Genomic DNA, 13,864 nt, shown 5'->3' on the forward strand with positions numbered 1-13,864 from the left:
CTAAGCCAGAGACAGACGTGTTCATTCCATGACTCCGTTAACAGCTGAAGGTGTCATCAACAGTGCCACGGCATGGCAATTCCCACGTAACACTTGTCAGCCAACAGTTACCGTGACCTCCAAAAGCCCTGGCCAAGTGATTTCTTCCCGCCCTGCACTTCTGAAGATTCCCAAGAAATGCAAATTGCCTACCCTGCACCAAGAAATAACGTCACCTAATGATCTTAGAAAGAGAGTATGAAAGAAATCTGGACTTCACGGCTCCAGTTCGCTCACCACCGTGACCTCTTCCACAAATGCAGGCTCGGACCTGCTCATTTCCCCCCCCCAGAGTATGCTGCAAGAAAGTATCCGCCAGCTAAGGATGTCCTAGAAGGAGGAAAACCTTAGCTGTCAATCTCCTTGAGAAGTTTGACGCGTGGACAGCTGGAGCGGTCAGCTGCCAGCACTCAGACGTGGCTCGGTGGCTGCGAGAAGGCTTCACTGCCTGGGGGTTGACCAGCCCATGTCACTGAAGGGTCCCTCGCCCGTGGCCGACCTAGGAGGAGGACCGCAGGGCGTGCAGAGGTCAGAATCGGTGTCTGATTCCCCTTCTGCAATGTAGGGTCTGATTTTGGCCACGGCTGCATAGCAACCGTTGTTAAGGATGTCCAAATTCTCTTTGGACTGGGAGATGCTAAAGCCACTGAAAGAGCGCTCCAGTTCCTCGTGGTCTACCGAGGGGATGGAGATGGACGTGTCGCTGTCTCTCATGGCACTCTCGTGGTGTTTGGTTGTAATGTCTTCGTTCCTCAGGTACTCTGCGCTCGCCCTGTGCCCACCGCTGTACGCTGACAAGGAGCGCTCGTGGGAGGGCGGCGGTGGGATGCGGACCAGCGAGCCGGGGTCTCCGACGGGCGAGGAGCCATGGCTTTGCCGCTGGTAGACCTGCTGCTGGCAGGATGTCGAAGGCGGGCATGCGTTGGTCGGAGCTGGCGGGGCAGAGAAGTTCTTCTGACCCATGGAGCTGGTGGACCTGATGATCTTGATGATGCAGCCGTTCTTGTCAATGTGCTCCCTGCTGTCTTCGGGGCTGTGGTAAGGAGGTGCTGGGTCTGGTTCTTTGGACCCAAAATAAGCCTCTGTCTCCGTTGGTGGGATGCCCATCCGCTGCATGTAAATGTTCACCAGGAAATCCAGCTTCTTCTCCATTGACTGAACCTGCAAACCACCACAGTTTCAGTGCTACAGGCTGCACGCAGGTTGAAGCACATAAACATCCTGAGTACCTGCAACTTCCAACCCATCTAGGCACGTGTGGGGGGCTGGGCTTCATAGATGACCTCTGCCTACACTGACCTGCACCAAACCGGAACCTCTAGTAAATATTTAATTGTCCTGTTTCGCAGCATTTAATTCTCCACCTTGTTACAGGGTTTTCCTTAAGCTCCTATAACCTCTTGACAGGCACCAAATTCCAGGAAAGCTGGAGCACACTCGCATCCTTCTTCCTGCATTTGGCACTTGCCTGGGCTCAGGTGGCCATGGGGATTTCTGAGCCTTATCCTCTAGGAAGAGTTTCATCTTCGGCAAGACCAGTAAATACAGCAGCCAGGCTCATGGACTCATCTGAAACACATCTACTATAGTGGCAAAGAAACCAGTGTGTTGTTTTCAAAAATAATGTAGACTTTTTGGTAAACTCACTGAAAAAGAAAGACTATGTGTCACAGCCTCCAAAGTGCCTGTTTTGAAAGTAGTACTTAGCTTCTAAGACATTCAGTGCCTTTTCATAACATCTACCTTGTTTCTTTTCCAAAATATTTTTAGTCCTTTTTTTCTAAATGGTAATGTCCCACTGGGGAAAAACCAGGCAAGAAAAGCCCAACACAACACATGCAACACTCTCCGACAAGAACCCCCTCCTGACCCAATATACCTGTTTTTCAACTTTTCCAAGCCTGCCCATCATGCTGGGGTCTTCAGGCAGCTCCCCCTCCGCCGGCCCTTTGGTCCGATCCTTGTCGGTCATGGAGGATCCTCTCCCAACGATCTGGTCAACTCTACCGGGATCAGAAAATCCCCCCGCCCCCGGAAAAGGACCTGGAGTCAGTTGGAGGCAGCAGGCGAGGAGGGCTCGTCTCGTCGCGCCTCCGTGGGACAAAGCAACAGCCTCTCTCCCAACTAACACCCCAAATTACTCACAGACACGCAGTGGCACCAAAGTGTTAATTCAGATGCAAAATTCAGAGCAGTATTAGCAGAGTTTGAAATTACTCTTTTCTGTTTATCCAGACAAAACCTGGCGCATTATGCACAGTAAATTTACCCACTGCAAAGAACTTCTTTAACTGGAGCTCTTCCAAATCAATTAACTTCTTATTTGTACTGAGAAATTATTATTTTGGGGGAAGATCAAGTTTTCTGTCTAGCACATTTCAGTCTTTGCAGCAGTTTCCTCTCCTCGATGCAAATGTAAGCGTGTGATTCTCAGGTCCACGAAAAGTAGCCGCTTGCCCTAAGATCCAGACAAACAGGTGTCGTGCTAACTGGTGGAGTGGAATTACATCCAGGCTGAATTTGGTCATAACTCACCAAACATTACCAAATTGTTTTCATCTCAGTGCTATGGTAATTCACACCTGTATCGTTAGCGGCTTTCTATTAGCAAAGCTCCAAGCCAGTAACAGCAGAAGACACTTCGGCCAAATCAGCAGCTGAAGCTACTGGGCATGTTGTTGGGCACCAACTTCTTTACACACGTTACATTTGCAACTCCTCCTTCCCAGTCTAGAAACATCTGTGGTCTAGATACACAGCTCCGTATGCAGAGGAAGGAGGGCAGAACCAGCTTGAGAGCTGGAAGTCAGTTTTATTCGAGGCATCGAATTGTAAATTTTCTAGACAGCAAAACACTGCAGCTTCTTGATCCCTCAAAAGTCAGGGGAGCAACTCAGTTTTGGAATAGCTTCTTAGTGGCAACCCAGTTTATAAGCTAATTCTAGGCCAGGCAAACTTTACTCTTGCATAATGCACCAGACGTTAAGGGTGGCAGGGGAAAAGAAGGGTTAATCTATCTGACTGAAACCAAGTTGAGGTATCTTGAGCGGAAAACTCAAAATGCTTCTTACGCAGTTCTGCCGTGTGGGCCATGGGTCCATGCACCAGGAGGAGGAAAAGGAAGGAGCTGAACACAGACAGACAGGGGAAAATGAACAAACAAAAACCAAGGAAAGGAATGAGACGTGAGGCTGTTTCCACCATGAGCCATCTGTTGACTTCACGTTTGACAGGGACTTAATACGTGTGTTGGCCGTTGACATCAAGGGACAGACATCTGCGGGTACGGACCAGTGTGGCTCCCTTGGCTTATATTAGAGCAACAGCAGCTTACAGCACCAGAAGATCTGGCTCAAAGAGATGAAGTGGATGAGCACATCACACCAAAGACAGAAAATATAAGCCAGCAATTATTTCAGACTTTATCTTTGATACCAGAAGGTACTTCATTTGGGCAGGGATGCGACAGAATCCCATTCTGTTTGGAAAGTCGTGTTCCATCCTTTGCTTAGCAATATAAGCACAGGAGTACAAGGAGCACCAAGTGCTGCAATTACAAGTGGGAGGAATATGCATGCCTTATTTCTCTCTTGTAATGGGAGAAGGGAGTTATCAACATGTACAGGCACTCCCCACAAGGGATGCAGTTACTGACATGACATACAGCACAAGAAATCCTACGACAATGGCGTTACCACGTAAGCAGAGAGGTATTAAATTGGATACCTCGGGCTACCTGGGTTTGGAATCACAAGTCAAGGCGTAGTACAGCCACTGTACGAACTCCTCTCCTGTATGCACAAGCAAGTAAACTAGTAAAACAATGAACATGTGTTTACAGAGGCCCAAAGTCTAAATGCTAATGAATATTGTGGAAGGCCAAGAACTCTCAGGGTGCTCTGTCCTTGTGTCCCGTCTAGCACAGCGCTAACACCGAAACGTGTCCGCTAATGGAAATGAGATGTCCTTCAACAGCTGCTGAGCAGAGCGGGGAGGCAGGACAGACTGTAACACAGAGGAAAACCAAACATTGCCATGCTATGCTGTATCCTACTAGCAGAGACAGTCCTGTGCAACCCTCTTTCTAACCTTGCAGAAATTGAGGAAGGACTTCTGCTCTCCACCATGTCCTTAAGAGAAGAGCTATCCAGTAAGTGAACCTCACACGACCCATGTGAAGCACAAGAGGCCAGCTGGCACTTCACAGATGGAGTGATCACTAGTCTCATATAGAAGAGCATTGACTTCTTCCATCACCTTCAGGCTGGACACAACTGGCCTGTAGACCTGCTATGATTTAAAAGCAGGACTGAGGCACTTCACAGAGCTCACCCATAACTCATTCAGAAGCCCTTGCCCGTGTAGCATTGATACCAGAGTCCAGGAGAACTCCTGCTTGATTCATTCCCTTTGTGTCTATACTTCCACATGCTCCTGACTCCCGAGGTGATCATCTTCCACAGCTCTGAGAAACCAGAGAGACAGATCACACCTTGGAGGCAGGGTCTGCACAGAGCACGGTGCGGTGGGCAGCTGTGGGCCACTGACTTCAGTGCAGAGAGGGGAGAAGAAGGTGAACCAAGTCCTTCCCTCTTGATAAGGGAAACCAGGCTCGAGGTGTCTCACCTCTTTGCTCCCATGGCAAAAGTCAGACCAGGGGAGAGCGCTCCTACCCTCAGCAAAGCTCAGAGATTTCATTTGTTCCTTATCTGATACAAGAGAAGAGAGGTATTTCCTTCTGAGCTCCCAACACACCTGTGCCTAGCTGAGCACCACAAAGAACAGAAGGTCCTTTGAGCCTTTATAAGAGCTTGAGGTTTGGTCCAAATTGGGCAGCAAAGCTCAAAAGATGAAGAAGAGAGAACATATTGCACCTTTGCAAGCAGAGGGGGACAGTGCACGTTCCTACTGCGTGACAAGACACCGCGAATCTTCTGAGATGCCAAACCCCACTTCTGCACTACATCCCGTGGGCAGCCTTGTGCCTTCCCAACGTGGATCTTGGCTGTGTTGAACACACATGTGGAGGGAAGGACTCAGCTGAGGCTTTGGAAGAATCAGCCTCATATTTTTCCCATCGTGGCAGACGAGGATTCAGAGCTCTGTAACGATGCCTGACAAACTGTGCCATCTGCTGTCCTCCATGGGCTCTGCTGGGGCTTAGTTTGGGAGGGAGAGAGAAAAGGGGTTTGCTCTTTAATGTGAACTTTGATATCTTTCCTTCTTCCCAATGACACAAAAAAAACGTAAAGTCTTGCATCAGCCACAGTGCAGGTTTTCTCATGCTTCATTATGCTTCATGCCAACAGTGCATGCAAAGAGGTGTAATATGTCACCCTCGGGCCAGAAGCAGACATCAAAGGGTCAAACGGCTCAAATGAGATAAAAATGAAGTGTTTGGGAATATATATTCAATCATTTTCTTTTTTTTTTTTTGCTTTATCTCTTATAATTTTTTGTACACAATCCAGGCATTGAAGCCAAACCCCCTTCATCCATGTCACAGGACTGGCTACTTACCTCCTCATTTGGCAATAAAGTTCACTCTAGACATATTTTGACCAATATCTGTTGTCTAAAAATTACAACTATTCCATGTTAAATTCACTGATCAAGGGAATTTAATCCAAATTGTCTGTGTGTACAGCATGGAGCAAACCTTCAGCCAAATCACAGCCACGGACACCCACTAGTATCTGGTTGCCTTTGATGGGAGCTACTTGCAGAAACCTTTTGACTTCTTTGGCCCCTGTCACTAGAGCACCACGATGCAATCCACAGGGTCGAGATAGCTCGTGGGACACCACTTGGTTTTGTTTCTCTGGGCAGCATTTGCCTAAAACAAGGGTGTTGAGGCTAAAAAGGAGAGGCTGGTGCAGCCCATGGGGACCCCATGGCATGGAGCCATGTGGTGCTGAGATGATGAATGCCATGGCAGCAGCAGAGCCTGACCCAGAGGTTTTGTGTTTTGGTTTGGACTTGGGGCTGCTCAGAGCTCTGGTTCCCATCCATCAAGCACCTTGCAAGTGCCACTGGTGTCTGTGGGAGGATGCAGCTGCCAAAAATTCAGCACAGCATAAGGCTTTTTATGGGTGGGAGCAGAGATTTTAGCAGCCTTCTGCACTCTGCTGCTTTCTGGAGCCTCTCAGCCACGGCTCAATAAAGAAGAAATGAGAAAATTCATTTAAAAAGGGAGAAATTATTAAAAAAAAAAAGTCCTAATGTCCCAGGAGCCAAATGGGCATCTGCCAACAGATTTTTTTAATCTGGCCATCAGTATTAGAGACTGTGAAGACAGGGGAGTAAAAAGTCGTTAAGCTGATATAGCAACAGACTTGGATTGAATAAAATAAATATCCCAGTTTGAGGATACTCCTCCTCTAGTATCCATGCTTGTTGCACACCTAATCTTATAGGTTAAATGCACAAAATCCATTTGAATATGTATTTTTATTTGAAAATCAGAATGTTTCTGCAGATAAAGTTATTTCATTTTTAAAGACTACTTTGGGGCTCCATCATTTGGCAGGGAGGAGAAATGGGAAAAATGCTTTTCTGAGGGCATCTTTTTTTCCAAGCATAGAGCTCGGTGCTTCTGGAAAAATCTCTTATTTTTTTTAATCTTTGAGCTAGCTGAGTGGGAAAAGGTAAGCTTTCAATATTCCTTTTACTCACATTCCCCTAGTGAAGATTACTCAGAGCAGCTTAAACAAAAATCAAGAGATTTGTCACGTATTAGCTCTTAGGGAGGGTAAGTATATTTAGAAAAAAAAATATTTGAGGCTAAGCTTGCTGCATATAAAAATCACCTACTATTTGAGCACGGAAAATGACTTTCTGGCAAATATTGACACCTGCCTCAGGCTCCAGTGGTTTCAATACAAGGTGAAAAATACAGCTCAGCTCCTGGCCCTGCTGACCAGACCTCAGAATGCCTTAAAACGGGAACTTCAGTGAGAACATGTTCCTCATGGCATCAGCTTCAGGTACGGTTTTACTGAAGGAGAGACCTTGATAGGGGCAATGGGGAAGATCCCACCACGTGACTGAGGGCTGGGTTTGACTCCTGCTCTTCTTTCTGCTTTCAAAATCAGGATTTTTTTTTTTTTTTTTTTTTTAATACGAGTCTCATGCTTGTCATATTTTAACACTTTTTTTCTTCCGTGGTTGGTAGAGTTGCATCAGCAAGAAAAAGAGCCCACTGTGCTCATCGGGTGTGAAACACTTCATTCTTACTTTGCCCACTGAAGGAAACTCATGTCATTGTACAAAGAGCTGCAGAGGCTCCTCCACTTGTTCATCTTTCAGAAAGGAGATCATTTATGTTGGCTTTGTGGGTAAATATTCCACCTTTTACATTTGAAGATAGCCTGATAAAATATGAGATTTTAAAAAGATACGTTTTTGCTTTCTAAAACCTAGAAGAAGACTGAAAATAGAAAATACGCTGGCTGAAGAAACTGATGGTTATTGATGACTGTACGGATGTCTCTTTTTTTTAACTTTAGCTTGCCTGGCGTGAAAGCTCATTACAGAATGTAAATCAGAGCACCCAGAGTAGCCCTTCTGAGTCATGATTTAGTAAGCTGAGCTGCTAAGTGATAAATGCCGTCGTATAACTGGCATGAAAGGGGTTTGACATTAAGCAAATGAAAAATCCAGAGAAAGCGGCATTTTTGGTGAATCCTAACCTAGGCGAGTATTGGGGAGATTCTTTGGAAGAATACATGGGTCCTTTGGTTGGATACTTCTTATGCCGGGGAGTTGAAGGGGGCGGGGGACCCACAATCATATCTATCCTGGCAAAGTAAATAAGAAAAAAAAAAGACACCAGCAAAATGCATAATGAAGCAACACGTAGAGAAAAGTTGGTCAGAGAAGTTGCAGAAAGATACAACTGAAAAACAGAACGACAGAGAGAGAAAGAGAGAGAAGTTGAAAATATATTCCGCTGGAAACCGAAGGCTCTCTCCTACCACCTGGTTGTCGGTGACAGCCAGAGTCTTACCCATCCCGGGGTAAGATTTGGAGATTTAGGCACCACTGAAACATCATAAGGAGAAACCCCCCGCCCCAGGTATAATAGGCAACATGCTTTACCCTCTGGAATATATTTGCATATGTGTAGCAACATCCCATTGAGGAGGTTGGATAGGAAACAACATATATTCATTCTCCTTTCAGTCCCAGTGCTAGATAACACATCCTCAGCTAGCTCAGAAAAGCCGTTGGAGCCGGCGAGACACGCTGCGGGATTGTATAACTCAATGAATGGGAGACATCCATGGTTGGCAAGGTGTCAGGATGAGACACGAGACAGTGTGAGCACAACACTGAAAAGAGCACATTACAGACACAGTGACAGAGGCATTAATGATTAAAGAGGAAAGTGCATGTAAACCCCCCAGAAATTTGCTCGGATGCAGCTTTAATCCACCAAAGCCCTGGCTACGGGAGGTCACCACCAGCCCTGCCGAGCCGCGCTGGCAGGGGGAACACAGTGCTTTGATTGCTGAAGGAAAGGGAAATCAAAATATCTGTTCTCCTTTGAGCTGCCCCGTGACAACCTCGCTGGGCTCCACCGTACGGGTGCGCTGTACTTCTGGCGCCAGTTGGTCATGTCCCAACGTTGGCCATGTCCCAACGTTGGCCATGGCAGCTCCAGGCACACACAGAGTTGTCTACAGGGTGCCCCTTCCAGTTGTACTGGGCAGGTGAGCAGCCATGGGACCTCTTGGTGCCCATCTGGCTATGACGATGAGTGCATCAAAGGATGACCTCAATGTGGTCTGCTCCCGTCACCATCACTGATCTCCTGCTCGGTGCGGACAGTGAAACCAGTGAAGCTGCCTGGTAGCCCTGGCTCCCAAATCCAGGTACTTCACACTCCTGAAGTGACTCCTGACTTCCCTGCAATGGAGTGGATGGCAGCCTTAGCCTAGTCCAGCCTCAGCAACCTCAGCCTCGCAGTCCCATGGCTACAACTAAGAGGAGAATCCAGTTTGGTCTTTGAAAGCTGGAATTCCTTACCCTAATCCCCTAAAAAACCCCCAGGTAACCAAAGCACTTTGTCTTTGCAACACATCATCTTGAAGGATCGGCAATGGGAGGCTTGGGTGGACAGTGAGGAGATCTGCCACACCAGCTCGGGGATGCTGGAAACTCAGGTGTCCCACCTGGAGCCGGTGGAGATGACAACTCCAGTGGCTCACCACCCGCTGCAGAGACAGCCTGGAGGCTGCACATTTTGGGTTATTAGAATTAGGAAATATAAATTTCCTTCTCCTCCTCTTCCCTCTCCAGATTCAGCTACGTGTCTTGGATCTATAATCATTGAATTTGCACTGAACGGGGGTGAGAGGTGCAAAGAGAGGAAATTCTCCAGGATATTTTAGTCTCCATCGTAAGGGAGAATTTACCTTCTGGCTCATATCTGGAAATGGGAAACGCACAGCGTGCAGCAATGCTGCGAAAGTCACTTCCACTGCTTGAGCATCAAAAATAGCAGAGTTAAAACGTTCTCTGGGAGATTAACGGGAGAAGAGAGCTTCCTCTTTTTCCTAAGACAATGTTCCTGTTTCATTTCTGGCATTCACATTAGCTGTTTGCATACCCAAATCCATTTTTTTGCACGTTTGCTAACTCTGCCAGGGATCTAGATGGGTTTGAAATTAAAGGCAAACTTCTCCAACAGCTTCCACAGGAAGCTGGGCTGCCACAGCCATCAGGGAAATACTTTCATTCTCCAAGTGTAAAAGTAAATGGTCAATTATTTTGACTGGAGATGGCCTACAGCCAAGCCCTGGCTCCATTCTGGGTGTCCTTCAAGCTCAGCAGAACCGGGGCTACTTCTGCTGAGCCGACAGAGCTGGGGGGTGTTGGGGGTTTGGGGTCTGGTTTTCAACGTGGGACATCAGGGCTGAGACAGGAGCAGTCAGACAAAAAAGTTTAGCTCAGTTCCTCTGTTCAGGGGACCAAATTCATCTGGGTTCCTTTGTAGGAGAAATAATTGGGTGATCGTAGAGCAAATGAAAACTGTCCTTGGTTCCATTTGTCCCTTTTTCACACTTCTTCCCCTCTTAAAACTAACCCATCTCCCCCTAAAATTTCAGTGCAGAGGCTGAATCGCAGCTCGGCTGAACGACACCCGCGTTGGTGGGATGAGAAATCCCCATCTGTGCGGATTGTTGGCAAACTGTGCCATCCGAGGAGGGCATCCTCCTAAAATGGCCACGTGGCCCCACGGGCCGGGGGAAGCCGCTGCGCCCTCGCTGCCCCCTCTGCCCGTAGCAGCAGGGTCCCAACCAGCACACCAGATTTTCTTTTGGATCACTCCCAGAAAGGTACTAAATTAGCCAGATTAGCCCTAAGGCTGAGGCACCAAACCTTTGCCATCCTGCCAGGAGAACCACAGAGACGCACCCGCCTTACCGATGGGATATGTTACAATGACGGAAACTCCCAAAGTAGGATGAGCCATGATTTTTGTGTGTATGTCCCAGGGTGGGCACTAAGGCAGTTCTAGTGGCATAACACCACCCCTCGCTCCGCTCCTGCTTATCTCTGTGGGTTCCAGCCACAAGCACCGATTTTTTCCTTGAGGTTTTCTCTTAGGAAGGAAAAAGAACCAGTCGTGGCTGCAAAGGAAAGTGTCTCTCTCCTGGCAATACCCCCACGCCGAACCAAAAAGCAGTGAGAAAATGAAGCAAAGAGAAGGGTCTCTTGCCTGGCCTGAAGGTTTTTAATCCGGGACAGCATGTCCAGGTGACCGGCCGAATACTGCTCGATGACATCCATCACGTCGTAGGGCCGAAGGCTCTCCTTAAACTTGCGCTTGGAGACCAGAAATCTCATAATGCTGCAGGAGATGGAGAAGAAAAGCAAAATATAGTCCCCGATCTGCAGCCTGACCTGCTTAGTGCCAGATCAAAAACATGGCAGGGAGCTGCTTGGGAAGGAAAATGGAACAAATCCCAGTCCTGTGGGTTTGGGAGAGGATGCGGCGATAGGAGAGGGGAAGGGGATTGTGGGGGCTGGTGGTGGAGCCCCGTCTGCCGCGGGGGTCCCCGATGCCCCTCGGACTATCAGCTGCGCAAGTGCCCTCTCTGCATCGCTTTTGTAAATGTCAGCATTAAATGGCAAAGCTGGTGAGAACGATCATTTGGATGCATCCCCACAGGGGATTTTCCTGTTTTCTCCATTTATTCCTTCGCTCAGCAAAAACTGCCCTTTCTGGCAGAATTTTCCGTAAAGCAGGACAGGCCACCCAGGGGAAAAACAGCCTACAGCACAGACCTCTCAGCATTTGCCACCTCTGCTTAGAATTTAAATGTCTTTTTTTTTTTTTTTTTTCCCCCTATCATTTATTTTTTCCGGACCGCTTCCCCCCTCTCCCCCTCTTACCACACTGCCCTGATGCTGACTTTCAGTCCCGGCGTCAAATCTTCCGTCACAAACTCGCAGTTGCAGCTTTTGTTCTCATCGGGAATGTCTTCTCCGGGGAGGCTCGCTTCTGGGTTTGGGAGACGGGGGGACAAAGACAAGGCGTTACTATTTCCCGTGCCGGTGCCACGCAGGGAAAAGCAAGTCGGACCACAAACAGCAATCCTAGGTGGAAGCACCAGAGATATCTGTGCTGAGCATCCCGATGGAAGCGTGTGCCAAGACGTGTTACGGTGACATCCAGCAATGCCAACCCATCTCTAGATGCCTGACTCTCCCTCCTTTCCCCATCCCTATATAAATTAAACATTATTGTGGGTGTCTGTAGGGGTTTTCTTGTCTCTTATTCTACTCTGTATCCCAGCTAAAGGACTGGAAGGGGAAGGGGACCTATTTAAGCACCCTGGCTTGCAGCCGTGCCCTTCCTCAGAGGAGATGGAGAAGATATTGGGGCTGCCCAGGGTTTTGGGGTCCCACGTAGCACCCCAAGCCCTCACCTTCCGAGTTTTGCCGTGACGCCGCTCCCTTGATGCGGAAAGCTTGCCGGGCTCGGCTGCGGTCTCCGAAGCTCCAGCTCTTGGGCACTTTGCTTGGGCTGTCCTCGATGCTCTGGTCAGCGCTGGGGGACCTCCGGATGCCCTGAGCCTGTGGAGAGCCTTTCCCTTTGGTGCCAGCACCGCGGGGACTGGAGAAGACACGATCTTTCAAACTGACCTTCTGACTGTTCAGAGAAACACGTTGAAACAAAGACAAAAAGGAGACAGCAGTAGGAGTCATTCTGGAAACCACGCAGTCCTTCCCCACCAGCCATTAGAAACCAAGAGCACTTCCAAGCAGCAGTGAGATGGAGTTTTGCTGTTGGCTTTTTAAATTTTTTTTTTTTTAAATATATATATATATTTTATTTTCTTTCTTTTTATTTTTTTCAAAAGAAAGCGTTGTAGAAATGTTTCCGCCATAATGAGTGAAATGGGAATGATTATTAAGAGAGAGAAAATAATGAGGACTTAAACAGAAGCCCCTCGTGGGATGCCAGGGCTGGCGGGACAGGATGACGTCAAACGATGAGGTCATGATTCCTTAAATCACTGATCACCTCCGATCACAAGCGAGGAAGCTTTTCTTTCACAACTGCCTTCCAAAACCCTATACCTAACAAGAAAATACTGATAAAAAAAACCTTTATCTGAAACTTTTCACTTCCTTGGAAACACTTCACTTCTGGCACTCAGACCTGTTCTTTCCCCTTCTTCAGCTCCTGTACTTCCTCCCTCTTCCAACACGATCTGCCCCTTTTATACCATCCAAACAGTCCCTCTTTTTCCAGTCCTATGTTTAAATACTTTAACACAAACACTGAAACGTGCAACTCCTTTATATCCTATAAAGATTCAATCTAAAATGTAGCTAACATCTACCTGCAGGTCCACTACGGGTGTCATTAACACGTAAAGTAAAATTTTACAACTTCAGAATACGGCATTTTATTGCTGATTTTCTACTAGAATCCCATTTTTTAAAAGCCATATAATGATGGTTTGAAAAAAAGATCGCTCCAGAAACAAAAGATGAGCTCACTGAGAAGCAGAGACCCAGCTCTAATTATTTTCCACATTCTGAAATTTGTCATTAAAGACTTTCACCCAAATGAAGATGCTGAATTTTCCCATGAAAGTTGCAAACCAAAAAGATTTTGTGAATCTGTAGGAAAGGGCAAACTTCACAGAGACAGCACTGGGGGGAACCAAACTGCACGTAGTTTTGGATAATTTGTTATTTTCTGAATAGCAACTGATTATTAAAATATGCTAATAGAGGTCAGACAACCAGTGCAAGGCACTTGCACACGCAGCTAATATTTTGCAGATAGGCAAACCGAAACTGAGTAAAAATCCCACGGATTTGATTCCCAACACTCTGTACCACGGCAGTAGCTGCTTACCGCTTTGCTGCAAAAGCTCTGACACAAAATGCAGGAATTTTGATTTCCAGGTCGCCAAGCAAAGACTTGGGATTTTTTTTCTGTCTCTCAGCAACTCCACCTCAAAATTTGGAGCCAAACTCCTCTGCCTTCAAATCTGGCACGAGGTTCTTTGGTGAGAACTTCGCTGCTGCTATTTGAAGGGAAAGAAGCAGCTCCCTTTTCCCGGCCCTATCCGCTGCACCGTGGACAACTGTTCATGCCAGGAAAAGGAAGAAGATGTGACTTGAGGACACACAGGGAGCAGATCTGTTGAGTAAGAAGGTGCTATTTTTACAAAGCCACTTTCCATTGCGAGATGGCGAACGCTGACAGGGAGAGAAAGGTGCTGAGGCAGCGTTTTGTGGGATTGCACAGCGCGATCCCACGGAGGCACCGGGGAACGGGGGGGAGCAGCCCCGT

The 13,864-nt window shown here is 47.5% G+C and overlaps 1 protein-coding gene across 7 annotated transcripts in view; it reads right to left on the bottom strand.

The window, feature by feature from the left end:
• Positions 1–480: 480 nt before the first annotated feature.
• KCNQ2 (potassium voltage-gated channel subfamily Q member 2) overlaps positions 481–13,864 on the bottom strand; it is a 65,829-nt gene continuing 52,445 nt past the window's right edge. For 3 of the 7 annotated variants that reach the window (XM_086623199.1, XM_086623197.1, XM_086623196.1), the window contains 5 exons: positions 11,979–12,202; positions 11,443–11,551; positions 10,766–10,897; positions 1,919–2,042; positions 481–1,200 (listed from right to left, as the gene is read on the bottom strand). In XM_086623199.1, the coding sequence (XP_086479325.1) occupies positions 481–1,200; positions 1,919–2,042; positions 10,766–10,897; positions 11,443–11,551; positions 11,979–12,202 (1,309 nt within the window). Of the gene's footprint in view, positions 1,201–1,918; positions 2,043–7,730; positions 7,839–10,765; positions 10,898–11,442; positions 11,552–11,978; positions 12,203–13,864 lie in introns of all 7 variants that reach the window. The other 4 variants (XM_086623200.1, XM_086623198.1, XM_086623195.1 and 1 more) reach the window with 3 other exon arrangements.

This window comes from Tauraco erythrolophus, chromosome 18 (genome assembly GCF_009769465.1).
Source record: "Tauraco erythrolophus isolate bTauEry1 chromosome 18, bTauEry1.pri, whole genome shotgun sequence".
Taxonomy (NCBI): Eukaryota; Metazoa; Chordata; class Aves; order Musophagiformes; family Musophagidae; genus Tauraco; species Tauraco erythrolophus.